General features: G+C 40.7%; 1 protein-coding gene across 1 annotated transcript; it reads left to right on the top strand.

Moving 5' to 3' along the window:
• Positions 1-419: 419 nt before the first annotated feature.
• fgf10a (fibroblast growth factor 10a) lies at positions 420-17,191 on the top strand. Its single transcript, XM_085463555.1, has 3 exons — positions 420-1,146; positions 13,976-14,079; positions 16,312-17,191. Exons 1-3 carry the CDS (start codon positions 711-713, stop codon positions 16,510-16,512), a joined length of 741 nt encoding a protein of 246 aa, XP_085319681.1. The 5' UTR covers positions 420-710; the 3' UTR covers positions 16,513-17,191.
• Positions 17,192-19,675: the final 2,484 nt, after the last annotated feature.

Below are 19,675 nucleotides of genomic sequence, written 5' to 3'. Positions count from 1 at the left end.
TTTTTTTGGTGGCCTGGACACTTCATAAGAAACAGCATTTTTATTTTATTTTTTTCTTGCTTGTTTTATTTATTTATTTTATTATTTTTTTTTTTTACTAAGCACTTTGCCATCTTTTTTTCCTAACCTGCTTCTCCTCCAACCAGGACTGAGGGGGGATAAATCGTCTGGGACGCGTGTGTTCGTGTGTGTGTTTGTGTGAATGAACTGATGATGTGTGTTTTTGTCTTTGGATGTGAACTTTAAAATGGGATTTTGAGTGATTTTGAGAAACCAGGAGCAGAGAGTGGCAGTGTCAGGAGGAGAGGTAGGAGGAGGAGGCGAGAGGTCCCCAAGGAGCGCGCCTAGTAGTTCTCATTGTGAGGTGATCTGAGTTATGGTTGTTGACGCATTCCTGTGACGATTGTGAGGAATAAACAGCACCGGGGGACTACAGCGGCGTCAGCCACAGCGCTGCGGGCTTCACCATTACCCCCCGCTACATCAACGTTTATATTCCTGATCAACCTACATCTGCCACAGCAAGTCGCACCATCTTCATCCCAGCTGTTCTACAGGTTTTAACACCTACAGTCCCAGTGAGGCTGGGGTTTCCCAAACAGAGGAGGTTTAGTTGGGGGGAGTTTCTCCCACTCTCATTCCCTTTCCCTGCACCAGCTCAGCATGCCCCAGCCCCTGAGCACATCCACAGCTCTCCCAGCTCCACTACCATGTGTAGATGGACAGTGACACAAGGTGCACCGGCCGCCTGGTTCTCCTCCTGCCCCTGCCGTAGACCTCCTTCACACCTCTCCCTCACCTTGCTGCTCTTGCTTCTCCTGCTCGGACCGTCCTCATCCTCCCCGCTGTCCGCTTCGTCCGAACACGGCCGCAATGCACCAGCAGGGACTTCTCCTCACTTCCTCATCTCATACCCACCACCCTCCTCATCACCCACACCGCTTCACGCATCCTCTGCAAGGTTGCCAAGGGCGACCAATGTGTCATCGTCGTCTGCGACGGTCGTTGGCCGGCACGTGCGAAGCAGCTACAAGCATCTACAAGGGGACGTGCGCTGGCGGAAACTGTTCTCCTCCCAGAAATTCTACCTTCGCATTGGCGAGGAGGGAAAGGTTAACGGCACCGGAAACAAGGACGATCCATACAGTAAGTCATCTGCCTTTAATGTGTCAGCTGATCCTTTCTGGTGCAAACAGCTTTTAACCACACACACAGCAGTTTATGAAAGTCAGAAATCAATTTCATATTCAAGATCCTGATATGAGATCTTTCTTTTTAGACTTTTTAAAGAGAGCCAAACGCAACCTTAGTATCTGTCAGTGGCACAACTGTGGCAAATGCAGCACTGCTTGTCCTCCACTTCATCTCACATGTTTATCTGTGGCCACTGATGTTTCCTTGTTTCCGTTCTGTGAGCACCCATGCACTTCCAGACAGGTAGCTGGGCAATAGAACAAGTAACAGAGCTGTGTGCCTGCAGCCTTTTCACCATGTGCAGAGGCAGGCATATTGCCTGACTACAAAGAGTTTGGGAAAGAAAAGCATGACAGTAGAAGAGCAGGAGAGAAGAAGAAAAAAAAAAAGTAAACCGGGCAGATAAAAAAAGAGCGATGATCCACTGGAACCAATTAGAAATTGCCCAGAGAAAGTTCTTCCTGTTTGAGGAAATATCTAAAACACAGCTATTACCAAACCCCAGGGGAGAATGACAAGTACTCTTATTCCTTGCTGCTATTGTGCTCTTGCTATAATAGTGTTGGGCATATGCTAACTATGAGGTTGTACTGACTCAGATATAAAGTAATAACCAAACGCTTCCTGCTCCCCCTTTTTTTGTTTTCCTGGTTGTGCATTTTGCGGGCAGGGAAATATGATTTTAACCTTTATTTATCCTGAGAAGGGTCACTGAGCACACATGCTTATTTGTCAGCATCACTCAGCCTCACATTCACACAGTTTCTCTTTCACATTCACAGTTCCTCTGCTGCTGGGAACTCAGAAACTCCGCCAGTATATTAAAAGCACCTTAAGTTTCTGAAGGAAAATAGTACAAATGCAAGGATGAGTTCAAAATCCACAGTTACAGCAGGAAAAAAACCCCTGCCCCCCAGATCTGTACTGCAGCAAATCTAAATAGTTTTAACGACTTGCAAGGCTCATCATAATCAGTTATGACTGATTCAGAACAGAAAATCAGCTGTTATCATTTTGTAGTGTGCGGCTTTATCTTCTAGTTGAACACATCTGGAAGTTCTCCAAGTCTGCCACAGTCTTTTGGCCTGTGAGCAGCACAGAATAACTGCATGGCCTAAGGACATACTGACAGTAGTTGTTGAGTGAGAACAGAACATTGCTCCCACATTTACCTGCCCACAGTCTGCCTGCCAGTTCACTGAATTAGATGGGTGATGTCCAAAACTCAAGCTAATATCTTTATTATTAGAAAACAGGCGTTCGCTGCATTACTGAATAGTTTTCTTCTAAATGTATGATGTCAAGTGTCTGTGTACTTGTTCTAAACTGGTCTTTATCACTCGCACACCTTCATACACATGTCATAGGGTTGCATGCATCTGTACTCGACGCTCTGGTGCTGTACAAGGCTCGCCTGCTGAGTACATGTGCACACACACACAGATGCAGACACACGCTTGAGCACAGAGAGGCCAGTCTTGCACATGGCCTCCATATGGCAAAGCCCACTTTTATTAGGGCCAGTGTGAATATGTGTGCGTGTGTGTGCCACTCAGACACCAAGGCTCTGCCAGACATGGCTGAAGGAATTTCAATTAGCGTCTCTTCCTCCCTCCCCTCGCCTGCAGTCCTCTTTGACACACACACACACACACATGTACACACTTTTTTTTTACTCACATGCACAGAAAGAGCTCAGCCATTAGGCTGCAACGTGTCACTAACTATAATGGCATCAGGTCATGGCATTAGAGGCACAATCCATCAATTTCAGCAGCTCTTGCCACTTGATTGTTTTAGGAAATAGGTAAGAACCTTCCAGGGAGAAAAGCGAATCTTAATATGGGAACTCGGTCGTGAAGGCTAAACCTTTCAGGCCATATTTTGTCTTGGCGGCATATTTAGAAAAAGCATTTCATCAATCTGTATCCACCTGATGGTAAGTGCAGATGTTCGACATGCTTCAGACTGAAAGTTTGGTGATTAAATAATGCGTGTGTCTGCCCAGCATCAAACTATACTCCACGTCCAGGTGCTTGTGCTCATATAGCATGACTGCGTACAGGCTCGCGAGCAGAGCAGCGTTTATGCTTATGCTAACACTCCCACTTACTGACATTTTTTATGCACTCTGAAATAAGCAAAGAACAAATTGTACCCTTCAAACTAAACCAAACAGAATATATTTCAATTCCGTTCCCCTAATGGTGATCATGGATGTGGTTTTTCACATACTAGACAGCGTATGACTGGTCCTACTCAAAACTGCTCTGGTGTGTTTGTGCACAAGTTTTGAACACACTTTTTGTTTATTTTTATACCTCAGATTATAACATTGCTCATTTACACTGGTATACTTTTGAAGCTAAACACAGACTTTTAGACAGATTACTTCTCTGATGCTGGTTTCTGGCTATTAGAAACATATGGCCTATGTGAAATAATGTCGCAAACTTTCTCTATATGCAGCATCTTATATAATACAACTGCACAGAAACAGTGCACTCAAGTTTCTCCAGAGTGTAAACTCAGGTGTGGAACTACCCGATGCGACAGTTCTTCAGGAAAGCATTAGATTGAAAAACTACCGCGGAGGTTAATTGCAGTGGTTATCGTAGTCTAATCGTCTGCTAATGTTCAGGAAGTCAGATTGCAAATGAGTGTCATTAGACAGTGTCAGAGGTGACGGAGAAGTTTTAGCTGCTGGTCCCGGGTCGCTGCTCTCCTCCGCAGCGGAACCTTTCTAATGATCTTGTCAGAGCCGAGGCCGGCACATCACTCAGGCTTTAGCGAATCGTGCGTTCTGATGTGTTTTGTTCTAAACGCCCATCTATCCATCTCACCTCATAAGGCCTTTTGAAATGAGAGGTTCTGGTCTCAGTTTGGAAATCTTTTGGGGCTGCCATGTGATTAGCATCCATCCTCACACTGACTGTAAGAAACAAGACTGTCCTTGTTTCCTTCCCTCCATTTTGTCCACAGACTGTCACATCTTGTTTACAAACAAACGAATAACACAGTGTAATAAATGGACGTGCGCTTGCAGTTGGACTGCAGACTTGCGCTTGTGAGTAGCTCAGTTACTACTAAACGGTGCCAAGGTGACAGCAGTTGGAGGTTTGATTCTCATTGTAAAAGCTGCCACACACACACTTCAAACATTTATCATGCATTAATCACTGAGCTGTCATGGGAGAATCAAGCAAACCACAATTTTAGACTCTTAATTCTCTGGACATCATTCTGATTTAGACCAGGATTTCCCTGTCCTGGATAATTACACAGGTCTGCCCCCTCTTGTTTGACCTCTACCTATTGACCTGAGTCAGGAAGCACTGCTAATGGAAAGGTCAGCACTACAAGTATTGTATCACTTTTGGTTGTACTCTGCAAATGCCAGATTTTTTGCAACTCAAAGAGCCAAATTTTATATTAACAAGTCTGCAAGAGACAGAATTGTATTTGGAATGATGCATTTGTATCCAAATATTATTTTTGTGTATGTTGTGGAGTCGGTGCCAAAGCTAAAATCTTCTTTCAGCCAAAATAACTTTGTTTAGCCGTTGGGATCCAGAGTCCTCTTCAACTTTTAGAATTATTTTAGGGCAATTTTAAGAAGAAATTACAGGAAAATGTTAAAATATATTTTACTACACTTTAGCAAAACTAGACTATTGAAACTCCATCAAAGCGCTGTAGGCTGCACTGTGTATTGTAAAGGAAAAAAAATGCAATTAGAAATGCAACATTGCAGATTGTTGCTGTGGAATAAATGTGCACATATTTAAAACCACATGCACTTCTTCATCTCCGTACTTTGCATCCATAAAGCTTGAATGACTCAGCAAGGTGAGAGCCAAAAACAAAAGTAACAAGTCCTGACATCAGTCCCCGTCTTCTGCTCTTCTACTTTTGGTCGCCTCTATGTTGCTGCCTTCGATGGGATGCTCGATGAGCGTATTTAGGGTTCTCATGGGAAAAGGTAACAGTGTGGCCCATAAAAGAGAGTTATGAGGAGGTACTGGAAGTACCAGAGGTTAGTGTCAGCATTGGTTTTCATTTAAAGTTACTCTGCACGGACTCTTCTCCCTAGCGGCTGTAAATAAAACGGGCACGCAAACATCACTGAAGGAGCTCGTTCAGGAAAAACTAAACGGGTGCTCTTAAGAGCCAACATCAACAATTACATTCGGCTGTACTCTGAAAACATACAATAAACACACCTTCCTCTTTCTGACCTTTAATTCAGCTACAACTTTCATGTTGTTTACATGCAGGATGCCATTAAGGGTGCCCCTGATTGGCTATACACAAAAATAATGGAAAAACCATTCGTGGTAATCAGTGAAATTAGTCTTCCTGTGGGTGTGTAACTGCGATAAATTATTTTGGTTTCATACTGCACATCTTCCCTGTGATGTTGTTGCAGCGGGAGTCTGGATCAAATCATGTCACTTTTGAATTATGACTCATTTGACTCTAATCTGCGGAGCAAGCGAGGCCATAAAATAAACGTTTTGGGATCTCTTACAAGGGCGAGACATTTCCAAGGCCCCCTGATAATCTTCATTAAGCATATCCTTACTACCATTCATACTCTCAGATGCAATTAGAGCTGTTTGTATTCTAAAACCTTTCACCTTAAAGGCTTCAGACCTGTTTCATAGTAACTGAAAGAAGTATTTCAATCTGCGCGCTCAGTGCTTGCTTTGCGGCCTGGCATCATGTGCCAGCACCTGGAGACACATGACGCATTTTGGTTCTCTGTTGCTGTCATCAAAAAAATCAAGCTGAATGTAACCATCTGCATATTTTATCAATTTAGCTCATTTAGCCTTTTATCGTCACTTGATGATGGAAACTCGCTCTAATACTTCTTTAAGCTTGCCAGCTAGCTCGCTAATAATCCAAGCCACACCACAGCAACAGCAAAGGGTTCCTTTCAGAGCAGTTTTATGTGACACAGTCATATCAGAGTTTGTGTTTGCTCAGAGACAATGTGGGTAACAGTGATGTCTTTAATAGGATACATGTCCCAAATCAGCACATTTTTTATAGCTTATAGTAAAATATTTAGACTCCTTGGTGCAGAATACGCCCCCCGCCCCGGGAGCTCCAGGTCCCTCTTTTGAGACCCACTGATTTAGAGAATTTAGAGAATTTAAAACCTCTTAAAATTTAAGAGTTGAATGTTTGAGTCTTTCGTGCAAACTCTTCAGGGGTCTCTCATACACAGGGATAAGCCTACAAGTGTCCTTTAACGCATTCACTGATGTTTGGATGCCTCAGGAATAGAAACGCATGCATACTGACAGTAACACCTCCACTTTTATTATAATTTTCTCGTTAAGATGGCCCTTTTACTTCAGTGCTGTCTTTGTTTAACTTTTTTTTTTTTTTCTTTTGCAAAAAGTCGCTGAGGACAATGACAGGATCTGTCTTCCATCACTATTTACACACTTCCTGTCATCACCACTTGATATCTTCCCATAAATTTGCTCCCCTGTCGATTAATGTGTCAGCTACAACAAGATGGAAGAGCCAGATTTCCGAAGGCAGACTGAGGCAGTCCCGCCACAAACCCAGTTGGGCACCACCTTAAACAAAAGTCTTTCAGCAACAAATTATGTTTTTGTAAGATCTTCCGCTCCTTTGGAGCACTCCAGCTCAGTGAAGAGAGGGCCAAACATCGAGAGTCCATTACTATCCGCAAAACCTTTTTCATTGTGTATATTTTGTGAACGATTGCTGAAGAATACTCTGACATATACGGGAGAGAGAAAAGCAGGAGGAGATTCTCTGATAACCTTTCATACTTCTGTACTTCTATAAAAAGCTTCAGGGTGAATTATTTATTTTCATGCATTTGACAAAAGGTTTACAAAAACGCTGAACTAATGATAGTCTGCGATGCAGGCGGACTTATTTAATGATTAGGTAGAAGTTTTGGAAGTATCCATGGGTCATTAAGTTTTACCAGCATGCAGAGTTTCATATTATTAACATGGAAGAACTGACAGCATCTGAGAAGTCATCTCAGTGATGCTGTAGCAGCAAACAGTTTATTGTTGTTTAAATAACAAATCACAACAATGGAAAAGTTGCTAATGCCATTTATGGAGAAAAGTAAGAGCAACAAACTCATGCTGAGAGCTTAACATCATAAAATTGTACAAATGCCCAAAAACTGCAGGAAAATTATTATTTCTTTTTATAAGATAACCCAGAATCAATTCAGTCACAAACAGTCATATTAGTAAAAACAGTGGTTGGAGACCGTGGCATGAACACAATTATTCGGGGTCTTCAAAGCACCTTTGGAACATAAGTCCATCTGAATCAGCCTGCCATCAGTTTGCAATTATATCAATTAAGTCAAGTTGACAATTCTACTATGCCATGTGTGGTACTGTTGAACTGTTATGAAATCAAAATCAAAAATTGCTGCCAATCTGTTACTGTTTGTTTCCAATCTGCTGTCGTCTCCATACACAGAAATTCAGATTAACTTCTTTCATTCAGAGTCCAGTTAGAACCTCATGTATCTGAAACATAAATTCTGAAATCCCGCCACAAATAGTGACGTATGCAGTTGCTGCAGGACAAGGATTTAACTGTAAAATGACACAGGTGCTCAGCAATCTTGTATTTATATAGGAATATAACCAGAATACAACCAGATGCCAACCAGTTGACTCGAGTCCCCTCCTGCACAAAGACACGTAACAGAGGAGTTGTGTTCATTGTTGCAGAATGACGCAAACTTGTTGCGACGTGGCAATTACTTGCAACCCTGCCAGTCTTTGCAATCACTCTGAGTTGGATCGCCACTGTTTAGACAGAGGTTGCTTCCTATCAGGAAACCAATGCAATCGCCTTGCAAATGAAAATGATTACAGCAACAAACTGGAATTGGTGACTGAATGAAAACAAATTCAGTGGAATCACAAGACAATTAAATTTTTCAAAGCTTTAAGGAGCTTATTGTCCTATTTTGTATGATTGAGCCATTACATGCGACCTCTTGTAGCAGAACAGAGGTAAAACTGTTAGACATGTGAGTCATCAATTGACAAAAAAAAAATGAGTTAATTAGTGCCAGGTTTTGGGTTAGATGAGGATTTGGGGCTTTTGTTTGTCATGCAGTATCTCCTTGAACATCATCGGGTTTTAGATTTGAAGATGTGAAGCAAATTTTGTTTCCTTTCCTCTGAAAACTTCTTTGAGAAATTGTAAAATGCCACAACTGCCTTATAGTGTATTTTTTACAAGACTCTTTCTACCTGCAGCGCTGCTGTAAAATGTCCAGATGAAGCCGAATGCACAAAGTGTCATTTTGGTGCCTGTGAACAGGCTGAATTCATGGCCAGTAAAGCAGTGGGAGATGGAGAATAGCATCTGTGACAGATAACATCCAGGGCTGCTGCCATATAGACACCACGTGCTTTAGGAGAAGCCCCCAACCAAACACACATGCACGCACACCTCACCCCTAACCCTGCTGCACACACACTGCATAAAATTGAGCCTCTTAATGGAGTCATCAAAGGTAGTGCTGTGAGTTGAGACCAGAGAGGCATCTGGACAGTCTGGCTGTTTGAACTGAGCCGTCAGGAATGCCGGCTCATTACTCTGTGTGTGTTAAGTGTGTGCGTGTTGAATGCGTACAAAATTAATACATGTGCAAACAAACACAACACAGAGCAAAGCAGAGAGAGGATGTGACAAGCTGAATGATATTGTGGGTAATACTTGTGGTGTAATATAAGAAGATCTCTAAAAGCTAAGAGTCCCTCAGCAACAACTATAGCCACAACAGTTGGGCAACACCGCACTGACAGCTGAACTGTAAATGAAAAATGTGTGAAATGCAGACGACCATCACAGCACTCTGCCTGAAAACACGACTCCTGCTGTGTCAGGCTTGTGAATGGTTTTTGACAGAAGCTGGCAGCACGCGCGCTCTATCATGTTACAAAGTAAACCACGTTTAAGGAATCACAATTTCTCAGGTGTTTCTCCACTCAATCAAATCCCGGTTAACACCACTGCAAATTCCTCCTGGCTGCTCTTAAGCGTGAGTGATTGCAAGTGATTGCAAATTTCATGTTATCTCTCACCTAGACTGTTGGCTTTCTAATTTTTTTTCTCCCACGCGATCACCCCAAGGCCAATGACATCACATGAAGGTTTAACAGCGTGCAGTTTTGCTCATTTCTGTATTTTGATGTGAGTGCATCAGTCAGGAAAGGACATAAAACCATTGCCCGGGCAAGAGTAAGCTGATATGGTGAGTGCGGGCTAAAAAGAAAATGAAATGAACTGAGAAAAAACACATTAAATGTAATTCACAAAGGCCAAACACAATTTATTTAATATGATTTTTACACAGCAAATCAAATATGTGCAGAACACAATATGAAAAGAAATCAATTTACAAAAAAAACTTGTATTTGTAGAAAAATTCTGGCCATATTGGAAATCAGAAACAGCCCTCTGTTCCCTCTTTCATGTAATCCATCAGCTAGGCGTGCTTTGATGTGGCCACTTAGCACAAGAAGATACTGCTGTCAGCCACATCAGTCTAAACAAATACCTCAGTGCTCCCCAAAATACACAGCATGCAGCAGTTTCTGTTCAAGCCCAACATCTCCACAAGCTCTCACCAAGCAATCTGCACAACCGAGAGATGATCGGGGACCATTCTTAATTTCGTTGTTCTCATGACAATGACAATAAAGTTTCTGATTCTGATTCTGATTCTGATTCTCTTTTGGACTTCATAAAGAAACGGAAATAGTCCGCTCAAACTCCGAGAAATAAATAACGCTAACAAAATTGTTTAATCCTGATAAAACTGTGGCCTCAAAGGCCGAGACAAATTAAAAAGACATTTTCTCTATTTATGTGACCAGATAGAGCAATTCGTATCTGATTTGGTGGTCCATTTCCCCCCTTGTTGAATTCTTCTATTCCTTTGCATGTGTTCCCACTGGATTTTCTTTGCTTTGGAGTCTTTGGTGGTTGCCTGGATATAAACTCTCATGTCACTGTGAATATGAAATGTCGTCAGTCACTATGCTGCTTGTTTCAAAGAGAAAAATGATCTTACTGTTTAGACCTCAACGCATGAAAGGTTCCTATTAAATTTTTTTTAAGAGAAATACATAATAGGGTCCTTTTTGTCTTCATGAGAATTTTGTTTCTTGGATGTCACATTTATCTCAAAAAGGGTGAGAGAAATCAGTCACTGCTGAAATAAAAATAGTGAAGTCAGAGGTTCATAGCAGAGCACTGGACGCAGAATAAAAGAACAAAAACCGTTTTCACTCTGCTCGCGGAGTGGAGTTCACGACACAAACTGCTCCGCAAGTGATGATATTTCACAACGAGGAGCAAGACCTCTCCGAGCTGTAGACACGCAGTAGACCCGCTCACAGCTGGTCACCGTGTCGAGGTCACAATGTGAACAACTGCAGTATAATCTTCAAAAAGCCCCTGGATAAACAGTGGAAACATTTTCACAACCTCCTCTAACCTTTGGGATCAGCTGGAGTCTAACTGACCACGTTTCCAGAAAGGGGCCTAACAGGGGTCGGTGTGAGGTCTGCGAATGTGCGCGCTCCTGTGTGAGAGTGTGTCTTTTTAATATTTGTGTGACTGTGCTGATTTGCATGAGCTAGAATGATCATAGAAGAGTGTACATCCCAGGCTGATGCTTAATCTTTACATTAGAGTACATTTATTTTCACATCTGTTGAACAAATTACAATGAAATTTGTAGCAGTCCTGGTGGTTCCTGCATAATTAACACACATGACTATGATATAATTCAGTACAATTATAAAATAAAACAGCTGAGTTTTATTGCACTTGGTTACACTGCTCACTGGAATGTTGACTTTGTAATGCAAGAGTGAGTCCTGTTGTGCTGCTTAGTCAGTAAGTATTAACATATAAGTACTAAGTATTTAGCAGAGTTCAGGTTTCATAGGTCTCTCTGCAAAGAAGTTGTTTTTAAATTGGTTGATTTCAAAAGTATTTTGCCTTAAAAAGTAAACACCGTCATACATCCAGTGACTTTATCCTGTGACGTCAGTACGTTATTACAGTTTTCGCTTAACTGGCAAACAGACAAGCTCGGTGTGACTGCTGACCTGTATGTGAAATAATGCAAAAGCTAAATTAAGCTTTGAATTAATTCTTTGCTCGTTCCTGTTCTAATTATGTCATAGCACCTTTATCATCAGTCGGTTGGTGGCTGATTTATAGCCGGTCCACTAGGGTTTTTCTTTTGCTTTGTAAATCCGGTTGAAATTGGTGCCAAATTTAAATAGAAATCTGGTTGAGAAATTCTCTTGCCTGTAAGTCAGAGAGACTGCGTAGATCATTGTAACAACAAGTATAACAATCGATTACACCAAAAATCTCAATCAGTTACGATCCAAACCGCTACTATGAATAGCAATCATTAAGTCTTAAAATGCACGAAACCTGCTCTCGTGAGCTCAGATTTGGCTTTAAAAAAAATAAAAATCTGATAATTAAATATCGTTAAGGTCATTATGGAGTCGTTAATGAACAGTTTCTTCCTTGTTAGACGGCTGGGCTGTGTTTATTTGAACTTCCAGCTCTGTCAGTTACAGCTTGACAAGCAGAGACCATTTTGGCTCGCTCTTATGAAAGTTGAAATGTTGCCCTGTTACACACACGTGTTTGCCTTTGGTAGTTCTTTAAATAATGTTGATAGCAGCAAATGACCATGCCTTTTAAATTAAGTAAACTTTGTGCTTTTTTTCCCTTCTTTTTTTGCTTTCAGTGCCAGATCATAAAACTCCCCCTTTGCACTTAAAACATAATTCATAAAGATGTTGGGCTGAAATCCAAGGGACACAGGGAGGGAAACAGCAGAGAGGGGGGGAAAAGCAGAAAAAATAAAAATTACACATTAACAAGACACCAAAAAAGACAAGGTGTTGAGTGAGAGAGTAAAATAATAAAATGCAGCTTTAAGGGCAGCAGGTTAACGTTAGCCTGACACAAGCTCAGGTCCTGTTTTTCTCCATCTCCCTGCATTACTGCCAACTGTTGTTGCTGCAATTTAAGCCTTTTGTTGCAGCCAGGCTTTTTCACTCACAGGCAGGCGGGCTGCTTCTGGTAACTGGCGCAGGGGCCATAAAAGAGCCCTGTGCTTTTGGTTTAGACAAACCACATCAAATGGAAGGAGGAAGGTTTGAACAGGTGGACCAGCCTGTAGCGCAGCACAGACAGATCCCTTTTTTTTTAATGGATCACAGCTCAGAAATGTCAGCTGGAACATTTTGAACCTGATAGATCAGCGCTGTGTTGCAGCACATGCCTGTGTGAGTAATGGACTTCACACAGCAAGCCTGCATGACGCACCGTGGAGCTGCGAAACTCTTCTCAAAGTTCTTGAAATCGACCACATGAGGGATAAATGCATCAGCCACAACATTTAACACGAGGCCACAAGTCATTAAAAAAATCACAAACATTCTCCAAATCCTTGTCCAGTGACAACAAAGACAAACTAGGCGACGCAGCGTAGTCAGTGAAAGACATATTCTTTATATAGATTTTGTATCATTCTGAGCTGGAGGCTCACATATCCCCTTAATCTCCTCAGGCCTGACCTTCATAAAACTCAAAAGCCTGCAGGAAGTTGCAAATCTCCGTCTGAGTACAAGAGAAGAGGGTTAAGGGCAGTGAAGGGTCGTCTGGTAAAAAGGCAGCTACTGTTCGAGGCAGTTGAGATACACTGAATATTTTTTAAGTGTCTCACAACCAGATTTTGGGGACACGTGAAAATTTGCATTTAAATTTTTTGTTCATTTACCACTAAAGATCAGGTGAATATCCAAGTCTCTTTTCTGTCTAAAGCATTCCTGCAACCAGCCTCCACTTCCTACTACCCCCCTCAGCTAATCACCTCATCTCCTGATTACTTTATGGCCCGCTGTAACTGGCTTTAGGATGAGAGAAGGAAGGGCTGGTAACCACAGCTTAAATCAGTAATTGGTTCAGGCTTGAAAACTGATACAAACGCGTTGACCTCTTGCCAGTCTGGCAGGCAGAAAGCCTTGCTCCGTCCAGCCTGCCTGTGCTCCTCTGGTCAGAAAAACAAACATAGAGCGCAGAAATGTTTTTTCCTGGCTAACACCTTGGTCCCAGAGCATACAGCCCACAAGCTAACCAGGGGTAAGAGGCCGGGCTGACTGTCACACAGTGAAGGAAAAAGAAAGGGAGGGGGACAAGACTGGGGTTCACTTGTGGGAAAATATGAAATAAAAAAAAAACAGTGCAGGAGACCCTGAAATTAACAAAAATATAGATATGTTATAGCAGCATTAAGAGGCGTGCAGATAAAAATGCATCTCCCCACACTTTAAAGTGATAGTAATCGTGTCAAACACCTATTTTTCTGCTTTTTGATGCAGTCTCTCCATTACAACATTAACACTTGCATGAAGAGTGACGGGAAACTTTGAGCTATATTCCAAAGTAATTACTTTATCATTAAAGTCATTTAAGTTGTCAGACATACATATGCATGTAAATGTAACGTAATGAAAAACTTTTACTTTTAGAGACAGACAGAATAAAAAGTAAATAAATCATCAAAGGAAACTGGAACCTGTTCAGGGTCCTGTTCCAGACTATAAATAGAAAAATATGTGGTTGTAAGAATGTAACTCTATCTGAGTAAATGACCCACACAAAAGTTGACTCCCTATTTGTCTCCCTGTCCCTGCTCCACCAGGTGTTTTGGAGATCAAATCAGTGGATGTGGGTGTGGTGGCCATCAAGGGCCTCAAAAGTAACCACTACCTGGCAATCAAGAAGAATGGCGTTCTGTATGGAGCGGTAAGTTTTAACGCTGTTTAACTCTCTGACCTGTCATTTTTATTTAATATGCATTATTCTCTAAGTCTAAGAGGATAGCTTTATTCTCAGTCCAAAAACATCCCTATTTATCTTATACTAGGCCTTGGTGATTGATTGTTCCTAACAAACAGAGGGTTTAAACAGCAGGTGGGTGGAGATGGGTGAGAAGACCCTTTTAATATACCCTCTGAAACTGAGTATTGTACAAAGAGTCCTATGCAGCTCTGTAGTCCAGTGGGTGCCTCTCTTTTCAGAGAAGCTCCGCATTCTTCTTTGAATAATGAAGCTAATATCTTGGTTTGGATTAAATTCTTAACCACAGTTTCTCAAGAACTCAATCACTTTAACCTATTTAAGCTTGAGAGCTTAAATAATAAACTTGTTGAACAGATTACTTGCACAAACATCAAATTTATTCATTGAAATTTTTGGTCACCCTTAGTCTATGACAGAAAATAAGGTCCACTTTAAGAGATTTGCAGCTTGTTAGTTCAAAATCTTCTCCACTCTTTGCAAACGCACTTCTGCACTTTTGCGATTGCTAAATTTGACTGATGATGATAGTGAAAAAAAAATTGGTAAAAGGACGTTTTCCCTCTAAAGTGGTGGTTCTGTGGCTTTGAAGTTTCTTGAATTCTTTATAAAACAATGGACAAGGCTGTACGACTCACTGTTCCAGAAATAGGAACCACAGTTACTCTCCTCTGCCTACCTCTCCTCTCCACTCCATTCAGAAACAGGAAACACAATCCTTCAGTTTCTCTGTTCTGCTTCAGTCTCTCTGGGTAGAGCAGCCCTCGTTTTATCTGTCCTCTCTCACTCACCCTTCTTTCCTTCATTCGATTCTGCCTCCCCCACCCCCCTCTTTTCCCTACTTTGAAAGACCTGATTTTCAGCATGTCTCTGAGGAGCCACACAACAGATGAAATGACACACGGTAGAAAAGACAGAAAATAAAAAGAGGCATTTTGTTGCATGGCCTCCAACTGAATTCCCATGACGTCTTCTCCACAGCACAACACAAGCCCTAGTAGCGGAGCGGCGAAGGGCCGGCATTCGATTACACTTGATGGTTTTACACAGTGACTTCTTTATCTGGTGCTAATCAATTGAATTCATTGTTTCATTGTATTGGCAGATTAAAGCACATAGGTGACACCGCAGGTTATGATCACCTTTAACTTTTACTACTTTTACGTTCATTTCTGTACTTACTATAACGATTCTTTTGCCTATTAACACCATTATTTTGAGACTCAATCGATCCTTAACTATAGCTGCTACTTGCCTAACTCTAACCTTAGCCTTTGAACATGTCTTCATCTTAAAGCTTACCGATTTACTACTTACGTTTTTTAACCATTTGACCATGAACAGGCTTATATTCCTACATCATGCACTCACGCGATATTTAATTGTACCTTGTACCAGCGTAATTTAAAAAGCTGCATAGCGTTCGTAAAATATTTTCATTTTGCTCTGGGAACACTCAGCTTTACTTCTGGAACCAATTTGGACAGCTGTGGTGGAGAGAGAGAGAGCGCGTGAAGGAGAGATATTGGCTATTAGAGTGTGTTTGTGTGTGTGTGTGTAGCAAGTACATTTTTGCTTGCGAATATCAATTGCATCCATTTAACTGGCTGTTTAAGCGCTGTTAGCTTTAAGCACAAGGGCAGCTTCCAGTAAACTGACAAATGCAGCTCTCTCAGATCATTTTCTCTTCATTTACCAGTGGGTGGCCATTGCGGTAATGTAAGCCACAAACTTTGTGTCACAATGCTCTTTGCTCGGCACTAAGCCCGAGCCATCGAGAAGTCACAATAACTTCTCTGCCCTCATCCCACCACCACACAGCCATCCAAACTACTGACACACAAACAACACTGACAACTATTCAAGTTTTACGTCTGACTTTTTAAAATTACGCTGGGGATTGTTCTTAAGCAATGGCTGACCATTTGTTATTGGATGTTGTCACAAGAACTATCTCCAGGTAACAAAAAAACAGTTACTATTTTTGAGTAAAAACTAACCATGACTGAGAGCTTACACATGTGGTACAGTGGGAAGTTTCAAGTCACTGGCTACCTGCTAGAGGTGGTTTTCATCAATGGAGAAAATCTTAAAAAGGCAACCTGTACTAATTTACTTTAAATATAAATTATTATCTTTTTCTTCAGCTCTTTTAAACTCTTTGCTTCTCCTCCACAGAGAGAGTACGGCCCAGACTGCCGTCTAATTGAACGCATCGAGGAAAACAAGTATAACACCTACGCTTCAGCTCAGTGGCTCAACAAGGACAAGCGCATGTTTGTTGCACTGAACCCCAAGGGAAAGCCAATGAAAGGAAGGAAGACACGAAGGAAAAACCCAGCCACTCACTTCCTGCCTATTTTGTCAGAACAGCGATGACTGGACAAATCAGCAAAGGGAGAGCTCTGCAGATTAAAGGCTATTGGACGTTTTTTGGAGTTGAAGTGATGGCTTCATTGGACAGATTCAAGTCTGAACAGTATGATGCACTGAGGAGGAAAAGAAAGGAAACAAACAGACATTTTATCACAGTTGGATAAAGACATTTCTATTTTTAAAGAAAGAAATAAGATATATCGCTATACAATGTACATATTATTTTCTGTTTTAAGTTATAAAGTACACTGGCACGGTAAAATTATGAAAAGAAATGACTTCTGTGCCAAAATGTGAAACGGTAACTCACATTTTTAGATTTGTGTACGTGTGAAGTCAGTGACTGGGGAAGAAATGGCAAAAGAGAAAACATGGAGGAAAACAGGGGAAGGCAGAGGAAGTATTAGCAGAAAGCTGACTGATAGAAGAAGAAGAAAAGATGAGATGGGTGGAGGAAAATGAAAAAAGGTTGTGTTGTGTTTAGTCAAGTACCAACACAGCAGCAAGTCTAAAACTATCATGTTTCTTCTTTGAATTTATTTATTTTGTGTAATATTTAACAAAAAAACCTACAAAAATACAAAAAAGAAAGTCTTTTTTTTTTTTTTTTTACCATGTATGCTTCTCTTTGAATACTATACATTTAAACCTGAATAAATACAAAGAATATATTTGTCTTTAACCTGTCTGACTGACTTTGGTTATTTTTATTTTCAGCGTGTGATTATTGTTTGTTCTTTTGCAAAATACACAACAAAACATAAAAATAAATGCAAACGTAAAGGATATGATTGAATTTTGACTGATGCAGCCCATTGCTGTAACATATATATTAGCTCATTATTACTAACCATGAAAGCTACAATATCATTTGGTCTGTTCATGTTGTTAGCAAGCCTATATAATTAATCACTTTGAGTGTTTAAGTTTAAGTGGCACTGTTTGAATAGTAAATAATAAGTTTTTAGGTCTGCAAAGCTCAGGTTCAGCTCTAATATAACACAATAAATAACACATAAATGTCTTTAGTTGGATTTTTGCCAGGCAACATGACGGAGTCATAAATCATAATCAAGTTTTGTTTCTATAAATTGTTATTGCTGTAAAAACACATGGTACAATGCTTTTATAAGATATTCTAGGCACATAAACATTACAATTAGGTCATTTTAGTGAGTTAATAAGTGGCTGATAGGCAACAGGATGACGTCACAATACAGTTTGTGATACAGATAAGAACGTAAAATTGAAGTTGTGGGAATATAAATTCAATTGTATAGTTATCAAAATAAAATGATACAATGTTCTAGGTGTATAAAGGGTACAAGTAGGTGATTTTAGCCCATTGGTGGGAGGTTTCTTAGACATGATAATGGCTGATACAATTAAGACACTTCTGGGGCCTAATATGTTTTCTGAACCCATGATTGTGTTTGCAGACAGAGACTTTTATGTACTTTTGCAAGACTGAAACAAATTTTATAGATGAAAGTCAGTGAGTTCAAATAAATTATGCATTTTATAAACCAGTGCACGCCCATGCTAGAGTATTATTTGGCCTGCCCATGCTATTGGATAACTGATATACTTCATAACACTGAGAAAATTCCAAAAACTAGATTGGGTAGCTGTTGTTTGCATATTTCTATACAGCAAAATCAAATTACTTCTATATATAATTAAGGGATTATTAAACCATTCACTGTCCACTCTCATTAATAAAAAATAATTGGTATGCTTGATATTGTTCTATTAATTTTATACCCATATAACACAAGAAGATGTAATAACTTTTTAATTATATTATGTTTCCATACGTGCCTTATGGGCTACCTGCATATTTTAAAAACATGTACCTAAAAAAATGTTTATATAATGATATGCTAGGGAAAAAGGGTGATTTTGTAGGCTGAATTAATTAACTACAAATCCCACTTTCATTTCCACAGCTATTTATCAGACAGTAAGCTTCTCATATACTAGCTACTATATAATTGGATTTTAATCAGTCAGTCACATGGTGGTGTCATATCACAGATATCTTAATATTCAACAGTTTTTATATAAATTAGATATTATTGTGTAATTTAAATAGATGCTATAATGTTTTCTGAGGTGCATAAATCCTAAAATCTTGGGATTTTCAGCTGTTGCAAGGTGATTACCAGGCAACATAATGGCTTTCAGGTGTTCAGTACCTACGTTATTTTGCGAAAGTCTTTATTCACACATGTGAACATTGCATCATTTCAACTATTCTTTCCAATCAACGTTCTCACTCCCAAAGCGTAACATTTTACGCTAGGCGACAAATCGTCAACATATTACGTTTTCGGCTACCCACCACGTTCCTAAATGACGACCTCGGAAAAAAGAGGAAATATGAGAACCGTCTGGACTGAATCTACACATGTTCGCTCTTTTTCTTCAAATTGCTTAGAAACACGCTATTTAACATCATTATAGTCCTGGTTAAGATCAGGAATAAGGTTAGGTTTAGGGCTGGAATACAGGGCTGGAATGTCTATTACCGCAGGAGCGTCATTGCACTGGATTCCAGCCATAACCCGCCGCGTACCATAAGAACGCCGAAGGTCTCCTTTCGCGTTCCTCAGGAACGCCGCGGGACGTGACAAAACGTCGACATGTTACGCCTCGGGAGTGAGAACGGGCTGTTCCAAAAGGTTCAGGAGTGCATTTATGGGATCTTTTGATTCTTCCAAAAGCTATTTTGGACGAGAACGCCTGGCTCGTAGTCTCTGCTCTAATTCATCCCAAAGTAGTTCTATCAGGTTGAGCTCAGGACTCTGTGCAGGCCAGTCAAGTCCTTCCACACCAAACTTGCCCATGCATGTTTTTATGTCCAAAATATCTTGATATGTAAAAGCATTAAGAATTCATTTTACTGGATCTAAGGAGGCGAGTCCAACTCCTGAAAACCAACCCCCCACCATAATCCCCCCTCCACCAAACTTGACACTTGGCACAATGCAGTCAGACAAGTACTGTTTTGCTGGCAATGGCCAAACGCAGACTCCTCCATCAGATTGCCTGACAGAGAAAAGTGATTTGTCACACCAGAGAACACATCTCCACCACGCTAGACTCCAGTGGAGGTGTGCTTTACACCACTACATCCAATGCTTTCCATTACGATTAGTGATGT

The sequence above is a fragment of the Copadichromis virginalis genome, linkage group LG7 (genome assembly GCF_057382275.1).
Source record: "Copadichromis virginalis isolate Kocher_CV1m ecotype Utaka linkage group LG7, C_Virginalis_male_GT1.1, whole genome shotgun sequence".
Taxonomy (NCBI): Eukaryota; Metazoa; Chordata; class Actinopteri; order Cichliformes; family Cichlidae; genus Copadichromis; species Copadichromis virginalis.
This window is presented reverse-complemented; position numbering and strand designations above follow the sequence as displayed.